Source organism: Mastigoproctus giganteus, chromosome 2 (genome assembly GCF_048544385.1).
Source record: "Mastigoproctus giganteus isolate SK-2022 chromosome 2, ASM4854438v1, whole genome shotgun sequence".
Lineage (NCBI taxonomy): Eukaryota > Metazoa > Arthropoda > Arachnida > Uropygi > Thelyphonidae > Mastigoproctus > Mastigoproctus giganteus.
The window spans coordinates 25,459,268-25,481,860 of NC_143576.1; the positions used below are offsets into that span (position 1 = coordinate 25,459,268).

The 22,593-nt window shown below is 37.4% G+C and overlaps 1 protein-coding gene across 5 annotated transcripts in view; it reads right to left on the reverse strand.

The window, feature by feature from the left end:
* The window catches only part of LOC150089226 (transmembrane 6 superfamily member 1-like), a 160,042-nt gene that overhangs the window by 13,421 nt on the left and 124,028 nt on the right, over positions 1-22,593 (reverse strand). For 3 of the 5 annotated variants that reach the window (XM_090390385.1, XM_090390384.1, XM_090390386.1), the window contains exon 8: positions 6,877-6,996. In XM_090390385.1, coding sequence (XP_090246511.1) covers positions 6,877-6,996 — 120 coding nt within the window. The remainder of the gene's footprint in view (positions 1-6,876; positions 6,997-22,593) is intronic. The other 2 variants (XM_090390388.1, XM_090390387.1) reach the window with 1 other exon arrangement.

Below are 22,593 nucleotides of genomic sequence, written 5' to 3' on the forward strand. Positions count from 1 at the left end.
TTAGCGATACATTTATATATAATTTTCTAATACAGGATTGCTAATAATAGGAAACTGTATTTTAGTTTAAAAAAGGCCAGGGACTACCAATTAAAGAAATAATAACAACTAAAGTAGTGTAGATGTGTGACACCTAAGAGTATGATAGGCTGTTAAAAAATGGCCCAATTTGAGAACATGAAATTTCATGTATCTATTTATGATATCTGTGAAGCTTGGTAGAGTACTAAAAAAATAAATTTAGCAGAAATTTTTATATATATCATGTACTTATCTTAACCTGTTGTTGGTTGCAAGAGGGCCATTTTGAATCCCCTATACAACCATGTTCTTTCTTTCTTCCTTTTTTTTTTTTTTTTTTTTTTTGCTATTAGAGTTTTAGAGTTGACAACCATTTGTTTGACCAGGACTAATTCTCAGTGCATTCCATGATAATTTTTTCCACAATTTCTCTATTAAAAACTTTAAAACTCCTAAAATTTTTTTTTATAATTTCATGTGCCTGCCGGTGGTTTTATATAATTGCAAATAAGCTTATATTAGTGACAAACAGTTAGCCAGTCTACTGTTTTCCTGCCATATTATCAATTATTATATGTATATATGATATATGCAATATGTAAAATTCGATGTTGTTGTTGTTGTTGTTGTTATTTTGGTTTTTTAGGAGCATTAGCAACTAAGGCCATATTGCTCCGGGATATGCGGTGGTCATTCCCTGACCTTTCCGCATCCTCCGTATTTGGTGGTGATGGGCTCGAACCCCGGTCTAATCAAGAAGCGTGTGCTACGCACTGCTGCTCCTTCCCACCTGGCTACAGAGGCACCATGTTGTTGTTATTTGGTTTTTAGGAGCATTAGCAACTAAGGCCATATTGCTCCGGGGATATGCGGTGGTCATTCCCTGACTTTTCCGCATCCTCCGTATTTGGTGGTCATGGGCTCGAATCCCGGTCTAATCAAGAAGCGTGTGATGCGCATTACTGCTCCTGCCCACAGAGGTGCCCATAAAATAATATCATTAAAAGAGAAATAAATGCATGCTGATAAGCAAGCCATATCTAATCAAGATATTATAAATTAAATCACAGGTGAAACTCAAAGCATTGCAAAATCAAATATGTTATTGTTAAGAGGAAATCAATATAACATGAATGGATAGGGAAAGTGTTCAATATTAACATCATTTGAATAAAATACCAGAAAAAAGCAACATTAAAAAACAAGTAATGCAGTACCACTAGCAAAGTTACAAGTGAATTGCAGCAACAACAATCAATGTAATATGCATTTAAATGCTAATGCAATAAGGCATTCTCAGTTAATAGAAACCCCATTGGAGGTACACAGTTAATCTTCAGTATTCACCGCTTTGATTATTTGTGGGTTGTGCCTTTGTACACTATACTTGTATTGGGTAGTGCTCAAAGGCATAATTTTAATATGCAGTTAACCCATGAAGAAAACAAATGAAGTTTGCAATATGGCATTATTACTATGACATCTGATATTGTGAAATCCTTCATAATGAGTTGCCTAGCCTTGCACTTTTGAAAATGTAACATTTCCCCTGATAGAGAGAAAACTACTGTTACTTATTTTCAGTTTAGTGCCAACACTGGGTGATGACACTAAACTGAGATTCACTAACCTTTTGGCATCTGTATCATATTGTAAAAATATTCCACTTCTTAGCCATCTACTCCTACACTCACAGCACCTATCGACCCATGGAAGAGGGACTAAATATTTCCGAAACAGTGCTGTCCAGGTGGTGGCACCAAACTGAGAATTAGTAACAGAAGCCTTCTCTACTGGGGAAGCATTACTCATTTTAAAGTGCAAGACTAGCTAACTTGTAAAGGATTTCACAATATGAGATGTTATACTAATGATGCCATATTGCAAACTTTCTTTGCTCTCTTCATGAATTTATTGTATATTAAAATGATGCCTTTAAGTACCACCCAGTATGTATTAATAAATTCCCATGGTCAGAGGCCAAAAAAGGCCATAAATGCATCACACTACACTTATTTAACATTTGCGGTTTGAATTATTCTCAAATAGTTTCTTTGCAAGCCTTAGTTAAAGTTCAGCATATATACAGTAGTGCTGAAAAAAATTGCATCACCACATTTTTTAGGTAGTTTGTCCTTATACTGGCAGCTAATCTTTTAGATATAGCTGCAAGGACAAGAACATAAATAAGTAATAACAATATACACATGGAACTATTAAATTGCAGAAAAATGTACTTTTATGCTTTATGGGGAAATATATAATGAAATGGTAAGCCCTGTTACTCGATGGTAAGCCTTGTTACATTCCTTTGGTGGCAACAAATGTGAAGAGTGGTTCTCTTCAAGATGTCTGGTCAGGTTGAAGAGGACAGGACCAAACCCTCCAGCACATGACAACATGACAAAACAAATGGCCCTCAGCTCCCCTCTTATGGCAGAAAAAAGAAGGAGAGGGTGCTAAGAATCTCTGGGTACGACCACGCTGCCATGCATAAACTAAATTTGGTCTGTTACAACGTAAGATTGCTCCAAACTTTGCCTAAGACTGACTAATTCAGTTACAGTGAGAAGAAAGCTCAAAAATCTCTGCCCTCTCCAATCCACACTAACTCAATCTCATGGTTTTTCAACACTTGGTCAAAAAAGGTCATTGGAAAAGCTAGCAGCAAAAGTGTTAAACAATAAAATACAAACTTTTATTTTACCTTGACTTTATTGGTCGACACATAATACATAGAAGTAGATGATTTATCATGATCATACAGTGGTGCCTGGAAAACTTTAAGAGAGGTGTTTGAAAGTTCGTGCCTGAGTATGAAAGGGTAATCATATAGTGTTAAAATTTTCTGTCTTAATGTATAACACTTCAAAAAGTAGTCTACCAAGTTTCATACAGTTTCCATAATGTCTGTTTTTTAATTAAAAGTCCTGAAGTCAACAAAACTGTGTGAACGAGGAAAGATGGGCAAAATCAGTCACCATGCAGTTAATCCAATATTTTGGAAAAAAGGGACTAATGCTAAAGGCAATTCATGAGGATATGGCTACAACATTATGGAATGAAGCTCCTCTTATTCTATGGTCAAGAAGTGGGTAGCAGCAGAATTTAAATGAAGGAGGGAGAGCCTAGAAGATGACCCATGTTGTGAAAGACCTGCAACATCCATCATTTCAGAAGTTGACAGTGTGCAAGATCAGGTGACAAGTGATCGATGAGTGGCAGTTCACCTTGGGCATCTCATCTGAACATGTGTACCACATAATAACATGTTACAGATTCTCACTATGAGAAAGGTGTCAGCAGGATGGCTCTCAAAGTTGTTGAGAGAAGATCAAAAATGCACAGGAACTGTCAAATCAAGTAAATATTTATATTGTTTTCAAGCAGATCCAGCAAAGTTCATTGCAAGGTTTGTCGATATGGATCCATCACTTTTAGCCAGAGACAAAGGAGCAGTCCAAACAGTGGAAACAGCTCTTCTACCCTTCCAAAGGAAGCCAAATCATTTCCTTTTGCTGGCAAGGTGATGGCATCAGTTTTCTGGGATGCTGATAAGTGTTGCTAGTTGACTTCAGAAAGGCCAGATAGTCAAAGGAGCATATTACACAGACCTTATGAGGCATTTTTGAGAAAGCATCAAAGACAAACTCTAAGGAAAACTCAGCAAAGGGTGTCTTGTTCCACCAGGATAATGTGCCTGCTCACAAGTTTCTTACCGCCATGGTATGCAATGCATAAGTCCAGCTTTAAAATCTTGGGCCATCCTATGTATTCATCAGATCTAGCACCATCAAACTTTCACCTATTTCTTAATTTGAAAAAATACCTGCCCAGCAAACATTTTTCCACCAACAGTGACATCTGCTGCAGTGGATGCATTCCTGAAGGCCTGAGAGAAAACTTTATTTGCAGCTGAAATCAACAAATTGCAGCATTGGTGACAAAAGTGTATTGACTCCAAAGGAGGCAGTACTGAAAAGTAACATGTTACCAGACTCCTCAAATAAACCCTTCAAATTCAAGCCACAAAATTTTCAAATGTCCCTCGTATTAAAAGTTGCAAATTTTTTTTATCATTTTTAAAATTTTTTTTTATTTTTTAGATTTAATTTTCTTAAGGAGAAAATTACAAACATACAAGATGTTATTTATGAACTAAGTTAATGTGAAATTGATTACTTTTACAAAATTTTTTTGACTTAAAAAGTTACTTAGTTACTGGGTAAAAAAATTAGAGTTAAATTAAAATTTATCAAAAATAATAACTTCAAACTTAATTTTTAACTTGTTACTACAAGTTGTAGTAACAAGTTAAAAATTACTTGTTACTACCCAAGTCTGATGGAGAGTAACTGATGAAAAAAGTACATTGCCGACTGTATAACGAATATAGAGCAATCTCTAGACGAAATTAAGCTATCAGATTTGTAATATGTACTAAGAAAAGCTGTTGTATGATGTGGTGAAAGACATCTCATCAACAGAAGAAGAGCTATCAAGGATTGTGAGTTCTTCACATGATGTGGGAGGAGAGTTTCAATGATCTCAAAGAAAGCAGGATTAAAGCACAGAGGGCGGGAGGGAGGGGGGAAAGAGAGAGACAGACAGACAGACAGACAGTAACATTAGCTGTCATTTAACCCTTAAACAGGGACAAAAAAATTCTAATAAGCTGAAGTGACCAGTAAAGGTTATTAGAAGAAATTAACAAAAAGAATGGTTCTTTAAGGTAAAATAAATCATTTTTATCAACTGCTTTGAACATTCCATCTAATAATTTTTTTTTTCTGAAAATCAATCTTTGGGACCTCACATCTGGTAGAGGATTAAGGCACCAGTGTAGATTCTGGATATGTATGTAGCTCTGGCCGACAATGCATTTAAACCAGACCCTTTGATAGAGAATAGTCTAAAATTCAAAAGAGAATGGAAACTTAGTTACTTATAAGGAAACTCACAGGGTTTTGCAACAAAAGACTAAGCAAAGCAAATGTTCATAATGAGTTCTTCTTCTTTTTTTTTTTTTTTTTTTTAAGAACATTGCAAATGCACCTTCTTCCTCTGCAGAATCTTCTTGGAAAAATCTTCAGGAAGATGACACATCTCTAATCCATCCACCTATATCAGAGTGACCCTCATTATCTTTTCAATATCATCATTGTCAGTGATCTAACATTTATTTTTGTTATAATAAGCATGCAACTGCACTTTCTTCCTCTGCAGACTCTTATTATTATTATTATTATTATTAGCTATATGATGCAAGGAAGCCTGAGACTTATGCTGCACCAGCCAAAAAAAAATTCCTGAGTTACCTTGAGAGAGAGAGAGAAGTAAAGGGGAATTACCAAGAAGAGAAGAATGATGATATCCAGCTCAGGATCTTGGGTGTGCCAAGCCCATACTCACCAGATGTGAGACCCTGGGATAATTTTTTTTGTAAGTCATCTTCCTGGAAAAATCCATATATTACATGTTAATTCTTACTGGTCATGAGCAGTCACCTTGATTTCTGTAAGAAAGCCAACATAACTCCTCTTTTACCATAAATCACTGGTCTTAATATTCATGGTGATTTTTTTAACATATCCTCTGAGAATACCAAAAGTTTAATGTACGTAAAATGCCATGTCACATCTTAATGAAAGTGAAACAAACACAAAGCTGTAGTTTAATATCAAGCATTTGTTAGTTTTGTGGCATCAGAAATTTTGCAAATGAAAAACTGTCTCCTACAAAATTTAAAAATTTTTGCTAAAAAGGCAAAGTTTGATTATAAGAATTACGAAATTTCAATGGGTGTATCCAAACCTGAGTATTTAACGCTAATTTTTAGATGAATTTTTTAAAAATATCTTTTAACATGTTCATTAGCACATACCTGCCAACTTTCAGAAATTGGAATTTATAAACCTTTTAATATAGATCTGTTTTTTTTTTTTTTTTTTTTTTTTTTTTTGATTTGGTAGTTGTTGGCGCATCGGCTTCTGTGGCCATATTGCACCTCCCAAGGTTTTTGCAGTACTTTGATCCAAGCCCGAGGCGGGAATCGAACCCGCGACCTTTGGGTTGCTGGGCAGGTACTTTACCCACTCGGCTAGCCCGGTCGGCTATAGATCTGTCTTTTGCTGGAATGTACTAGAATATGTGATTGATAAGTGTGACTGATGGTTTTCATTTTGGTTGCCAGAAATTCATGTCTCTACAAAGTGATATTTTATCTGTTTTTTATTCATATTAAATTACCATCTTTATGAGATTTAAGTTTCCTTCCAAACTTTCTGACATTGAAAAATACAGTGAGAAAGAAAATACGTTCAGTTACCCTGGGAATTATTTATTTTATTTTGAGTATTATCGATAACCTTAATTATATTCATACTGACTTTAGTATTCACTAAGTTTGTATTGAAAAAATATAACAGAATTGCATATTTGAAAAACAACACAAAAAATGTAAATGCATGAAAAAAAGGAAGCTTCTAATAAAATTATAAAATGCAGATGCTGTTCATAAATTTCTTTAAAAATTCATCAGTTAGCATGCTTAATAATTGGTTTTGACCTTCTCCTGTGGGATCAGCACAATCTAGTTACATTATAATCAATTATATAACTAATAGCATAACAATTAAATATCATAATTACACACAACCTACTTGGACTAATTATCAAATTATGTGAAGAAAAAAAAAAAATCAAAATAAAGCTCATTCATACAATATATTAGAATCAGGTGTTTGTCCTTTGACTTCCTGAGAATTAGCCTATGAAAAACCTTATTTTCATGTAAATTTTATATTTACTGAAATAGTAATATTTTCTTCACTTTAAGATATTCACATAAAATACCTGTAAGGCTGCTCCAGCATGAAATAAACTAAGATCAGGCATCCATGAGCATCCAGGGTAAATAAGACCATACAAACTTACAACATAAATCGGTAAAAAATAGAAGAGGTACACCAACATCTAATGAAAAACAAAAAAAAAGTAATGCTCATATATCTAACTATATCACATATTTTAAGTAAATAATAAACCACAGTATTTTTCACATAAGAATGTGGGGGCAAGAAAGGTTGGAAAGGTTGGTGTACATTGTGAAATGTTTCAGAAATCTAAATAAAGCTCATTCATATGATATATTAGAACCATGTGGTTGTCCTTTGACTTCCTCAGAGAACAATTAGTCATAACAAAAGGACAATAGCATGACTGTATTACAATTAAGCAACTATTAAAAACATGTAGGTCCAATAACTTGATTGCATCGTAAAATAGAGATAAGTAAAGTTCTACTCTTTAAGTTTGCTAAGAATAATTCAAAATCCTTGTTCATAATACTGGACATGGGGTTCCCCTGAACTTACACATGCGTGAAACTCATAACAGTGCTCATACAAGTGGTCAAAATTATTCAATTTGCTTTTAAACTAAAATAAGTTCATTTCAATGAGAATGAATTAAACAAAAAGTTTGTTTGCATTATCTAAATTCATTCTTTAGTTCTTCTGAATTAGCCAAATACAAATGAAAATTTTGTTAATAAAACAATTTTTAACCCTTTATAAATACTGATATGTAACAACCAGAATACAAACTTCTAAAGTAACTACTGATAGAGCAACATAACTTTTAAAGAATTCTCTTAAATATTTTTCTGTTAGGCAGCATGGTTTTTTAAAGAGAAATGTTCATTTAATTTAGGCCTGGGCAAACTATGGCCACGGGCTGCACATTTTTGTGCGGCCCGCAAGCTTTAATTGTATTTTTGAAAAAAGTTTACTTATTTTATGCCTTTTTGAAAAATAAATTTGTATATGTAATACATTATAGAATTTGTCGAGTTGTAAATTGTTTTATCATCTCTGTATTGTTTAAATTGAGATAGAATTTGAAATTGTGTGCGAACCGGAGCGAGCCAACGGGCGCTTTTATAACTGTATAATTTGCGATTATAAACTAACCGCGCAAAACTACGGTAATAGACAACCGGTGATGATGACAACGACTTTGCTGCGGTGTCGGAGTAATAGGATAGGACTGCTGACCGGTCGCAGTTCCAATCTGTTTTCTCTGGCGGTCATCCTGCAGTTAGTTTTTTTGTGTTATCTTCGGTTATCATCTTGGTGCCAGTAGCGATAAAAATAATATTTACGCCCTTTTAAAAATGAATAAAAAACGAAAAATTCAACAAGTGCATCGTGTCTTCAATGAAGAGTGGAACACAAAATATTTTTTTGCTAAAATAAATAACAAGACTATTTGTCTCATCTGCTGGGAGAGTGTCTCAGTGTTGAAAGAGTACAATAAATACTAATGTAATTTTGAATACTAATTTGGAAGATTAAATGCACTAGGCATAATCCTTATGGGTTTTGATAATTAACTATATAATATCGGTGTAAATACACCATAGTTAACCCATAGATTTGAGCTACGATTGTAGCATAGAAGGCATCGTTTTAATTGTATCTCATAATGTGGTTGCCTTCACAACAAGATAGTTACTATTGAATTACTTCAAATAAATAACGCTTCTCTAGTAGAGAAGACTACTGTTATTTATTTTCAGCGTACCACCACCCAGACGATCGTTTCGAAGCTTTTTGGCTTCGTCATCAGTGGGCGGGTAGGTAATACAACATGCCATCTCAGTTGCGAAGTTATATCCACATTATGAGAGATGCCAGAAGGGTGTGGTGGTAATGTATTTGGAAGAGTAAATGCACTAGGCATAATCCTTATGGGTTTTGATAATTATCTTCCAAATACATTACCACCACACCCTTCTGGCATCTCTCATAATGTGGATATAACTTCGCAACTGAGATGGCATGTTGTATTACCTACCCGCCCACTGATGACAAAGCCAAAAAGCTTCGAAACGATCGTCTGGGTGGTGGTACGCTGAAAATAAATAACAGTAGTCTTCTCTACTAGAGAAGCGTTATTTATTTGAAGTAATTCAATAGTAGCTATCTTGTTGTGAAGGCAACCACATTATGAGATATAATTAAAACGATGCCTTCTACGCTACAATCGTAGCTAAAATCTATGGGTTAACTATGGTGTATTTACACCGATATTATATAGTTAATAAATACTAAACATTCCGAATATGGTGCCAATTTAACTCCAGAAGCGAGAAAGAAAACTGCTGATGGACTGATTCAAAATTTGTCTAGACAACAAAATGTGTTTACGTGGCTAACTAAGGAACAAGAAGCTACTGTAGAGGCAAGTTTTGTTATTTCTCATATAATTGCAAAATGCAATGAGCCTTTTTGTGATGGAGACTATATTAAAGAATGTATGACTGAAGCTTGTGGAATTACATGTCCTGACATTAAACACAAATTTGAGAATATAAGTTTATCTCGGTGAACCGTAGTAAGAAGAAATGAATGTATCGATACAAATTTGAATGAGCAATTATTATCAGTAGAATCCATAACATGGTATTCGATAGCTCTCAACGAAAGTAACGACCAAAAGAATACTGCGCAGTTATTAATTTTCATACATGGTTGTACCTCTAATTTTGAAATTATTGAAGAGCTTCTTTCAGTGGAATCTCTTAAAGACCAAATAACGGGAGCTGATATATTTGAAAAATGCTTAACAAGATATAATTTACAATGGAACAAAATGGTAAGCGTAACAACTGATGGAGCACCAAGTTCGACAGGTAAAAATGTTGGAGCATTAAAGAAAATTCAGGATAAAATTTGTGAAAATTATCCTGATTATAATTTAATTGCAATTCATTGTGTTATATATCGACAAGTATTATGTAAAAATGTGTTAAAAGTTGAACATGTCACATCTTGTATTACTAAACTAGTAAATTTAATACGATCGAGGGGCCTGAAACACAGACAATTCGTTAATTTTCTTCAAGATATTGAATCTGAGTACACAGATATTTCTTATCATAGCCAAATTCGATGGCTTAGCTTAGGAAAAGTTCTTTGGTGAGTATGGGATCTTAAAGATGACATCGTTTTATTTTTAAAACTGAAAAATATTATGGACTTTCCCGAATTAACTGATAATAACTGAATTTGTGATTTGCGTTTACCTTGGACATCGTGACACACTTAAATACTTTCAACACTGCGTTACATGGGAAAAATTTATACGCCCATGATATAGTAAAAAGTTTGAATGGATTTAAATTAAAACTCCAGTTGGTCCTTCGACATTTATTAATTAACAAGGTAGACAGACCACTTTCCAACCATGAAGTTGCTGAAGATTCCAGAAAATAAATTTGAAAAATATTGTGAAATTATCAACGCTTTGAATGACGACTTTTCACAAAGATTTGGCGACTTCCGAAAAATTGAAACAAGTTTGGCAATAGTGCGCGACCCATTTTAATAGAAATTGATAGTGCACTGAGTGAACTACAGCTTCAGATTATAGATCTGCAGAGTGATACCGATTTAAGGGAATTGCACCATCGTGAGGAATTCTGTAAATTTTACAATACTCTTAATTCGGACAAATTCGATGAACTAATAAAGATTTTGCAGGAAAAATGTTGGTTATTTTTGGATCAACCTATATACAAAGGGTACTAGGAAAGTTTTGCAATACAGCTTTGTTTATTTAATTTTTTCAAAGTAATTTCCTCTACATTCAATACACCTCTCCACCCTCCGAAACCAATCTTTAAACCAGTTCTGCCAAGTTTCACTAGGGAGTAAAGCACACTCGTTGTCCCAAGCCCGTAGAAGGTCCTCATCACTGGAAAACTGCCTCCCTTTTAGCTTCATTTTCACATGCGGGAACAGTGCAAAGTCGCAGGGAGCAAGGTCTGGACTTTAGGGAGGGTGCTCGAGAAGTTTCAGTCCTGTCGTGGTCAAATATTCGGTGCAGGCTTTGGCGCAGTGAGCTGGAGCATTATCGTGATGGAGGTACCAGGTGTCCATTCTTGACTTTGGCCACAGGTTCTTCATAGATCCAATGACTTTAGGCAGGCATTGTTCAGTATACCACTTAGCTGTGACTGTCTTCTGCGTGTCCAAAACGACACATTACACAATTCCACTTGATTTGAAAAATACAGCTATCATTTTCTTCTTTACAGATCGGGATTTTCTGACAATTACGGGTGTGTCGTCATCATCAAAGACCCAAACTTTGTTTTGAGCCTTGGTCGGCAGATCGTAATAGTACAGCCAAGTCTCATCATCTGTCACGATGTTGTTCACATACCGAGATTGTCCCTTATCAAACTTTTTTAACATCTCCCGGCACCAAGTCACACGTCGTGTCATCTGCTCTTCAGTCAGTTGATGCGGCACCCAGAGAGAACAAAGTTTCTTCACGTGCAAATGATCTTGCAGAATCGAACGAATTGCTGGTGCATTTAGGCCCAAAGTATCCTCTATCTGTTGGTAGGTCACTTACCTGTTTTCGTCAAGCATTTTCCTCACAGCAGTAACGTTTTCCTCCGTAACTGACGTTCGTGGCCTTCCTGGCCTCTCAAAATCCTCCAGAGTGAAATTTCCCCTTTGGAATTCTCTATACCACCTGAATATCATTGTACGATGTGGACAATCATCATCTAGTGCAAGAGTCATTTCTTCTAAGCACTGGTCTATGGTTAAACCACGCATGAAATTATACCGCAAAACTGTCCTTATCTCATTTCGTGACCACGATGCCATCGCAAGCACTTTACACTCTCACTACTATGCACGTGTGAACATGTCTCAACATGCAGCAACAAGCAGCTTCCTGTGATTCATTGTTGCGTCATATTGCAAAACTTTCCTTGTATCCTTTGTATGTGAACAAACATTTTCCATCATGAATCTAAATAAAAATTCCTTACGATCAAGCATCACTGATGAACATTTACAAGCAGTTTTTTAAGAATCTCAACTACAAAATTAACGCCCGAAATTAAAAAAATGTTAAAAGATGTAAAACAGTTCCATTCATCTCATTAAATTCTAGGTTGTTAGAGAATAATTTTTTTATGTTATATTTCTTCTTCATGATAACAAATAATATATATCTAAAAATAGTATTTTACATGCGGCCCACCTTCTTTTTGAATTCCTAATGTGGCCCTTCAGCCAAAAAAATTTGCCCAGGCCTGATTTAACTTGTAGAGCTACTCTTTTTGGAATTGTATTTTATCTTCTTGTATTAATCTTGGCCATACAAATTCCTTTAAATCCAAATCAGTATTTCAATTCTTGAAACTTTTGGCCTCGTTCGAAATCACATATCCAATGAATAAGTGGAAAATCCTTACTTCTGAACTTGTTAATATTGCACTTCTTACTGTTCAAAGTTGCTTATAGAATTTACCTATAATAACTTCATTATGAAAAGAAAACTTTCATTTTCTCTTCTGGCACTAAATTCCATTGTCACTTATGGTTTTCAAAGTTCCACTGCAGTCTGCAGTGATAAAGAGTTTTTCACCCATTGCCACTTTAAACTTCAAATAAAATGCAAAAAAAGATCTTACTGGCAATGTGTAAATCATCTTGATAGAAACCACAGCAAACATTTTCCTAAATAGATGCATACTTTCAACAATTTCACAAAGTTACAGCTAACATTTCTTAAAGAATGGTCTTCTCAATGATAATGTTACACTTGGCAGTTCTTGAGAAATCCCCTTACTATTATTATTATTTTATTACTTTTCAACATTCAGTTACTAAGATAAAAGGATAATTAATTAATACATAACTTGATATGGAAGTTATATAAAGGGAACTCGTAGATAATTAATACTTGATACTGAAAAATACATATACCGTTATAACTGTGTTGGGATACAAATTTAGGGTTATAATTTTGTACTGAAATTGAAATTTTACTGAAATTAAATCGAAATCATGACTCAGACCAGAGCAGCAAAGCAAAAGGCTCAAACTAATGGGAGTGCTGTGGCTCAGAGGAGAACTGAGGGGGGGGGGCAGATGCCCTCTGAATCACAGCCTTTTAAAATGCACTGCTTGCATGATGTTTGTGGAACAATCGGGTACAGGACATGACATTACCATGGGGTGATGTCTTTGTGTGTGCGCGATGCAAGGAGTGTACCAAGCAACAACTCAGCGTTGTTGTGGGCCTATATGAGAGCTTCAAGGACAGGGTGAATGCCCTCGAAGGAACTAAATTGAAGGGCTCATCAAGCTCTCAGCTGCCCACATCAACGCCAGAGCTTGCACTTGTTCATCACGCAACACAGCGGCAATCCCCAAGGCAGAATGCGTTGGTCCACAGGAACTAGTAGTTGTTGGTGACTCTACTGTCAGGGAAACTGAGAACATGCTTGGTAAAAAGGATAGGTGGAACAGGACCAGGGTATGTCTGCCAGGGGCAAAGGTTGATGATGTTGTAGAGCGAATATCATATTTTAAGGGTACAAAAGGTGATATAGTTGTACACGTTGGCATTAATGATATCAAAAGTAGGAGACCGGCAGAATTACTTAACAAGTACAGGTCACTGTTGAAAAAAAGCCATGAATTAGGGTTGAATTTGAAAGTGTCTGCAATTCTGCCCAGACACGATAGGAGGCAGTATATGACGAGAGCCTAGTCTATCAATTCAGCCCTGGAAAGATTGTGCAAGGCTCAAGGGGTAGAATTTTTTTCAGCCTGGACTGTACTTGTTAACAGGAGAGAATGCTTCTACAGGGATGGGATACACTTAAATAGAAAGGATGCAAGAATATTTGCTGATGCTATCGAGGCAGTGTTAGGTGCGTTGGAAAACTGCTAGCTTGGGGGGATACAAAGACTAATAGATTAACAGTAGCCACTGGCAGAGGTGAAAGTGATTCTTGTACTGCTTCTATTGGAATGAGCAGAAGCCTGAAAAACAAGATGCAGGATATTTCAGAGACTGCTGGGAGTCATTGTGGTACAAGTAAACACATGGGTTGTGTTAGAGTAGCTAAGAATAGAAACAGGTGCATGTATACTTGCGTGTACACCAATGCTCGGAGTTTGGTAAATAAATTTGATGAATTTGAGGCATTGCTCAAAGCATTAAAGGCAGATATTGTTGGGATATCAGAGACGTGGTGTCACACAGATATAAGGAATGCAGAACTGGAATTATTCTCTCTCTCTATAGAAAGGATAGACAGGATAGAAAGGGAGGAGGGGTTATGCTATTAGTTAAGAAACACATAAAATCCAAGGAAATGAAGCCAGTCGACATCGCTGGACAGTGCAGTGTTGAGTCAGTTTGGTGTGACATAAGCATTGGGAGATCAAAATTGAGAGTAGGAGTGTGCTATAGGCCCAATGACCCTGATGAGTATAATAAGAAACTGTACAGGGAAATAGAGTGGGCCAGTACATCAGAGAGTCTTATAATGGGGGATTTTAATTTCCCAGATATTGACTGGAATTTGTGGGTTGGTCATTCACCCACACCAGGAAGGCTTTTGTGGATTTATTGGATGATTGTTTTCTACATAAGCATGTTCGGGAGGCGACTAGAGGGAGTAATACTCTTGATTTGATTATCAGTAGTGATTCTTCATGCATTAAGAATCTGCAGATAAAGGAACCACTAGGTGGCAGTGATCACAGTGTGTTGAAGTGAGATTTAATCAAAGAGGTAACTACCACCAGGGGTAAAGGGAGGGGTTATTGCTTTCGTAAAGGCGACTACGATGGTCTGAGACAGTATTTAAATCTATACAGTGGGACCAACTGAAGATGTTACCAACAGCAAATTCAAAATGGGAAGCATTCAAAGAAATCTTGGAAGGTACTAGGCTTTACATACCAAGTAAGAAATATTATTCAAGGTTTAGGCCTAAATGGAGGTCAGATGAACTAATGAGACGTGTGGCAGAGAAGAAAAATGCATGGGATACATATAAATTAACACGTGAAACAGAAGCCTATAATAGATACAAGTTGATCTGTAACCAAGTTACAAAGGAGGTTAGACAGGCAAAGGCATATTACGAGAAATCTTTAGCAAAGGATGCAAAGAAAAACTGCAAAGAGTTCTTTACTTATGTAGAGTCTAGAAGGAAAGGGATGAATCAGATTGGTCCACTTGATATCGATGGTTCAACTGTTCATGACCCTACTCAGGTAGCTAACAAATTTGAATGAGTATTTTGCATCAACATTTACACATGAGGAGTTATTCAGGGAGGGGAATGCCAGAGGGGTATTAAACTCTGGCAATGAGCCAAATGATTTTGTAATAACTGAGAGGAAAGTGGAGGAGAGAATGTTGAGGATAAACATAAAAAAGGCACCAGGGGTGGATGGGATCTATCCAGTTATATTATAGGAGGCAGCAAAGGAAGTAAGCAAACCCTTAGCCATAATTATGAGAGCTTCCTTGGACTCAGGGGAGGTACCCACAGACTAGAGATGTGCAAATGTGACCACAATTTACAAAAGAGGATCAAAGGCCAACACAAGTAATTATAGACCTGTGAGTTTAACTTCTGTTCCAGGAAAATTAATGGAGGCACTGGTTAAAGAATTCTGAACTGCAGGATCATTTAGATAAGACTTCAGTTATAGCTCGGACACAGCATGGTTTTGTTAAGGGGAAGTCTTGCCTGACCAATTTGATTGGATACTATGATGCAGTCACAAAAGAACTGGATGCAGGGAATAACTTTGATATTATATACTTGGATCTTAGAAAGGCTTTTGATACTGTTGCATATGGAAGACTGCTGCACAAATTGGAGCGGTGTTGCATTGGAGGCAAATTGCTGCTATGGATAAAGGGGTGGTTGAAGGGGAGAAGACAGAGAGTGGTAATCAATGGACACTGCTCATCGGGGACTAATGGTATTAGGGGTGTCCCCCATGGTTCGGTGCTGGGCACATTGTTGTTTTGTGTATTTATCAATGATATCGATAAATGTTGTTGTTGTGGGGGTTTTCTGGCCCATAAGCTGCTTTGGCCCATAAGCTGCCTATTCCTTTATTGTAATAATATATATAATATATGAGAATTTCTTGTTATGTTAGAAGAGGCAAAAATCAGAAATGACTAAAAACTCCAATTTTCTTCAGAAAGTTAAAAAATTCAGGGATATTTGCATTGTCACCAATGACATTCTCTAGAGTTATTGGTTTGCGAAGGTTAACCAAAGATAGCAGGGTTGTATTTCTGTCTTGATTATAGTGTGGGCATTCAATGAGAATGTGTTTCACAGTCAGATTTAGAAAACAATGTGGACACTGTGGTGGATCATCTCCTGTGAGTAAATTAAGGTGAGTCAAATGTGTATGGCCTATTCTTGATCTTGAAAGGAGTACCTCTTCTCGTCTTGATGAACGGACACTGGAACGCCAAATTCTAGGATCCTGTTTAAATTGAAAAAGTTGGTTATGTGTTTGAGAGTGCCAGAGTGCTGTCCATTCTGTTAGGCATGCATCACGAATGATTTGTGGGTAGTCTGATGCTGGAACAGGGATAGTGGTTAAATCTAAGGTAGATGGATTTTTTGCCGCTTTATCGGCCAGTTCATTACCAGAAATTCCAGAATGTGCTGGAATCCAGCAGAAGGTGATCATTTGGTGGCGCTCTTCGATCTGCAGTAATAATCTTCTAATTTCATTTAGAAAAGGGTGAACTTTATCTGTGGAGTTAGATAATGCCATAATTGAGCTGAGGGAATCAGTGTAAATAACAAATTTTAATGAGCAGTCAGAACAGAGATTTTCTAAGGCTAGTTTAATTGCATATAATTCTGCTGAGAATATACTGAATTCAGGTGGAAGGGCTGCTGAAATAGTGGTATTTAGGAACACTGCTGCTGCTCCAACGTTTGAGTTAGATTTAGAGCCACCTGTATAAATTGGAGAAAAGTCAAAGTATTTGTGAGTGTGAGTTGCATGAAGCTGTTTCACATTTGATGCTTGAAGAACATTTTTTCCCCACTGGCAAAGGTAAGTGTCACAGGTGGGTAGAGGAGTAAGAGTCCATGGTGGTTGAATGCATGTTACTACTTCTTGTACAGAATGAATGGAAACTTTCCAAACTTGCATCAGTTCAAGAAGGCGAAGACCAGCTGGTTTTACTATACTAGGCTTACTTCTGTAGAGGTTTTCTAATGGTGGATTAAATAAGTATGACTGAATTGGATGTGAGGCACAACTTTGTATTTTGACAGCATACTTCAGTAGCAGTGTTTTCCTACGTAGTGTTAACGGGGGCTCATGAGTGTCAATGTAGAGGCTATGTGCTGGTGATGTTCTGAAAGCTCCAAGTGCAATCCTCAAAGCACTGTGTTGAACTGGATCAAGCCAGCGCAAAACACTTGCTCTGGCAGAATCGTAGACAGGAGCACCATAATCAAGACGGGATCGGATTAATGCCCTGTATAGCCGAAGTAAGGAGGTGCGATCTGCACCCCATGTTAGTGCGGATAAAGTTCTGAGTATATTTAACTTTTTTAAACAGGAAGTACGTACATTTTTAATATGGTCTAAGAAATTTAATTTGTTGTCAAGGATTAATCCTAGAAATCTGATGTTACTATTGACTGGGATGGAGAAGTTGGAAATTTGGAGTTCAGGATCCAGATGGAGTTTGCGTTGTCGACAAAAATGGATAGCAACTGTTTTCTTTTGTGAGAGTCGATAGCCGTTAAGGTTGGCCCATTGTTGTATTTTATTCAGTGATATCTGAAGCTGCCTTTCAATTGATCTCATGCTTTGGGAATGACAGGAAATGGAAAGGTCATCCGCGTAAAGATATGACTCAACTGTGTTTGGAAGCTGTTTAGTGATGGAATCGATTCTAAGAGCAAAAAGAGTGGCACTCAGCACAGATCCCTGAGGAACACCTTCTTCCTGAATGAAAGTTGTAGAGAGGTCATTTTGGTATTTTATTTGAAACGATCTAGTGTATAGGAAGTTCTGTACAAATATGGGAAGATTTCCCCGTAGACCGAGAGAATAAAGATCACTAAGTATGCCATGTCGCCAGGTGGTGTCAAAGGCTTTCTGTATATCTATAGTAACCATTACCAGATGCTCGTGTTTAACGAACGCATTGCGAATGGCAAATTCAGCCTTGATCATGAGATCTAAGCATGATCTGTTTTGTCGAAAGCCATGCTGACTATTGCTCATTAGATGTTGTGACTCTATGATCCAGACGAGTCTATTGTGGACAATTTTCTCAAGGATTTTGCTGAGGCAGCTTGACAGAGATATAGGTCTATAGTTATGGGGATTGGTTGGATCTTTTCCAGGCTTCAGGAACGCCAAAACAATAGAGTGGTGCCAAGAAGCTGGATAAGTTTTTTCTAAAAAAATACGGTTGTAAAAGACCAGGAGGAGGCGCAAAGCTTTGTCATCAAGATGTTGCAGCATGATATAATAGATCCCATCTGGTCCGGCGGCACCATTACGAGCTGTTTTAATGGCATGCAATAATTCAGAATATTGTAGAGGTTTGTTATATGGCAGAATGAGGGCAGTTTGGAAGTTAATAGAATACCGTTCTCGACTGTTTTTAATTCGTTGGAAAGATGTAGTATAAGCTGATGTTGCTGAGATCTCAGCAAAAGTATTGCCCAAAGCGTTAGCTATATCCGAGGGACTAGTTAAATCTCGCCCATTCCAGGAGAGGACTGGAGAGGGTATGGTTGGAAACTTACCAGAAATCTGTCTAATTTTTTTCCAGATTAATTTGCTGTCAGTATTTCTGTTAATTGTTGATGCAAAACGGGTCCAGGATTCTTTTTTGGCTTGCCTCTGTATGAAGCGTGCTTTTGCCCTTACTTTCTTATAATTTATCAGATTGGCTGTGATTGGATATTGCCGAAACAAATTCTACGCTTCATTTTTTGCTTTTTTTGCTTTGGTGCATTCCTTATTCCACCAATAATTATAGTGCTTTCGACTCGGTGGATTTGATAATGGTATTGTATCTTTAGTCACGTTTAAGAGATGCGACGTGATGTAATCTGTCACATCATCAATACGGTGGAGACGGATTTTTTTCTCATCGAAAGAGATTGATGATTGAAATTTTGCCCAGTTTGCTCTTGTAAATTTCCATTTCCTGCACGGTTTAGTTAAAGGAGTCTGTGCTATCAATACCTTGCATACGATTGGGAAGTGATCACTGCCCATAGGATCGTTTATAACATACCACTCTATGGTCGGGACCAGTACTGGAGAACAAATGGAAAGATCTATTGCTGAAGTATGTCCAGTTGGGAGCTGAATGTGAGTGTGCGTGCCAGTATTCAGTATGGTGAGGTTTAGTGCATCTAAAAGTCTTTCAATGAGTCGACCACATGTATCCAATTTAGAAGCACCCCATAGGGGATTGTGTCCATTAAAGTCCCCTAATATACAGAGAGGTGGAGGTATCTGTATGAGGAGGTCTTCAAGATCTTTTAAACAATAAGTATGGTTTGGCTGTAAATAGATTGAGACTAGTGTTATTGCAATATGGAGAGTTATACGAACCGCAACAGCTTCTATTTCCGTTCGAAGTGGGATATGTTTAGTTGGGATCTTTGAATTTATCAGGATTGCTACACCACCGTGGGCAGTATTTGCTGTATTGCGATCTCTTCGATAAAGGCAGTAGTTCTTTATCGAGGGAGAAATTTGCGAGGTTAAGTAAGTTTCTTGGAGACAGAGAGCAACTGGAGAATACTGGTTAATTAGATTATGGATATCATCTGTGTTGCAACGAAAGCCTCTGCAGTTCCATTGTACAATGAAGGCCATTATTTGTGTTTAATTGTTTGAGATGTATCTGACTGTTTTTTGAAGGTGATTGGTTTATGACGTTCCAATTTTTGTTTGTCTTTTTTTAGGAAAACTGGCCGACCAGTGTCCATTTCTTCTTCTTCGGCATGAATTTCTAATATTGGATCTTCCGGTAGAGTAGGAGATGTCGCTGGTATTGTAAGAGGAGTGTTACTTGCCTGATCTGAATGCTTGGGGTTACTGGACTGTTGCTGAGAGAGGACAGCTCGAGCCCAGTCAGAGATTGATATGTTTGAGGGGACGGTAACTTCAGTTTGGGTGGATACTGTTTGTTGTTTTTGTGCAACATTTGCATAGGTACGTTTGGGCATGGTAGGAGCAATTATTTTCCTTGCTTCTTGAAAGCTTACCTTGTTCTCAACCTTATATTTAACAATTTGTTTCTCAGTTTTCCATCTCTCACAAGTTCTAGAATATGCAGGATGGTTACCTTTACAGTTGGGACATGTCTTTTCTGTCGCCAAACATTCAGACTGAGTATGATCGGAAGATCCACAGTTTGGACAAACTGGGTTTCCTCTACATGTTGTCTGAGAGTGACCATACTTTTGGCACTTGTAGCATCTCAAGGGATTGGGTATATACGGGCGAACTGGGCAAAGTAGATAGCCAGCTTTTACTGTTGATGGTAGGTTTGGGGAATTAAATGTAAGAATGATATTCCTGGTAGGCATAAGGTTATTGTCTTTTTTAGTCATGATTCTTCTTGATGCAATAACATTTTGATCCTGAAGTTCTTGGGTTAATTCATCCTCTGTCACGTTCAACAAATCCCAACTAGAAATCACACCTTTGGATGTATTTAAGGTAGCATGGGGAGATACTTTAATTGGTATCCCAGCAAAATTTGAAAGTTGTAAGAGTTTCTCTGAATGTCTACTTTTTGTTTTTTCTAAAAGAAGGTCTCCAGATTGCAGCCTTCTCACAGTCTTCGGAGATCCTGCAATACTCTCCAGGTGTTTCTGGATGAGGAAAGGAGATAATTTGCTGAGAGGTTGTTCTGAAAGTGAATGTAAAATTAAAAAGGAAGGAAACTCTTTGGTTGTTGAATTTGTTTTCAACCTCTTGGGTTGTGAAATATCAAGATCAATTTCTGTATGTGGCCGAGAGCTTGTCGGCTCTAAAGATGGATAATCATTTTGCTCCATCTTTGCTCCTTTTCGCCCTTGGCAGATGAGCTTTTCTGCCAAGGTTTCCGGCCCCGCCACGGGGAGGCAGGAGCAGTGCCTGGTGTGACCAAGCGAGAAGTAGTAGGGGGTTAGTAATAAGAATATGAAAAAAGAAAGGTGGCTTGCCTTTCTTGCTCTGTACAGGTACTTTTGTAGCAAGAGCGGTTATAAAATAAATAGATTACTTAACGAGAGGAATGCAAAAGAACTATATATCACTTTTTGGAAATCGCACTATAAGGCACAGATAAATCGCTCAGTCACAATCGCTTGGCACCCGGGGCCAATATATCGATAAAGGTATATTAGGCTTAATGTTCAAGTTTGCAGATGATACAAAGGTTGGCAGGGTTGTTAATGAAACTAAATACAGTATGACATTTATTGCAACAGGATCTAGAAAAGTTAGGCAGATGGACTGAGAAGTGATAAGTGAAGTTTAACATTGACAAATGCAAAGTACTCCATATGAGTATAAATAACCCAAGAGAAACATACCAACTCTGTGGTACTACACTCAGGGAGGCGGTGAATGAAAAAGACCTGGGGGAAATTGTGCAGTCAGCTATGAAGTTCTCTGGGCAGTGCAGATGGGCTGCCAGAGCAGATCATAGAGTTTTGGCAATAATATATAGGAATTTTGCTAGCAGAGACAAGGAGGTGATTATCCCGTTGCATTAGCATTAGTAGAGGTATATGATGCCAGAAAGCAAGCTTATGCAGCATCAGCCAAAAAAAAAAAAAAAACCCACTACCATTTCACCCCTCCATTCGTTCGGAATACCTGTCCAGCTGAGCCTTAAATTTATTTAGGCTATCAACTTCCACAACAAGGGATGGAAGTCTGTTCCACCAACCAACTATCCGCTGGCTAAAGGCAAATTTCTGCACATCTATCCTAATCTGTCTTTCCTCAATTTGAATTTAAGCCCTCTCAGGTGATTATTCTGAGCAAGAGGCATTGAGCATGCTCAAACCATTCAAGGCTTTATACCAGGGGTGGCCAACGAGTCGATCGTGGATTTAATTTCAGTCACTCACGACGAATTTTAAATATACAGTCATGTTATATTTGTGCACCTTGTGCAATGTAATTTTTTAGATGGTAGATCGTGGCACATTTTGAAGGAAAAAAGTAGATCACATCACAAATTAAGCAGGCCTCTCCTGCTTTATACACCTCTATCAGATCACCTCGCCGGTGCCTAGTCTCCAGACACTGTAATTTGCAAAACTTAAGCCTTTCTTCATAAGAGCAACCCTTTGTTCCATTCACTAATCTTGTTTCCCTTCTCTGTACTCGTTCCAGCAGCTCTACATCCTTCTTGAAATGAGGCCACCAGACCTGTATACAGTACTCAAGGTGTGACATGACCATTGCCTTATACAAGGGAATAATCACCTCCTTATCCCTGCTGCCTCCGTAGCCTTGTGGCTAGGAGCGGGAGCGTAGTAGCACACGCTCTTTGAGTAGAGCGGGGTTCAAGCCCCTGATTGCTGAATACAGTCGATCTGCCAACCCCCACTGGACTAGTGTGGCAGATTAGGGTCTATTTCCCTCAGCATGAATTGTTGAGGAGGCTTTCATCCTGCAGTGGATTGATAATGGCTGCACTTTACCT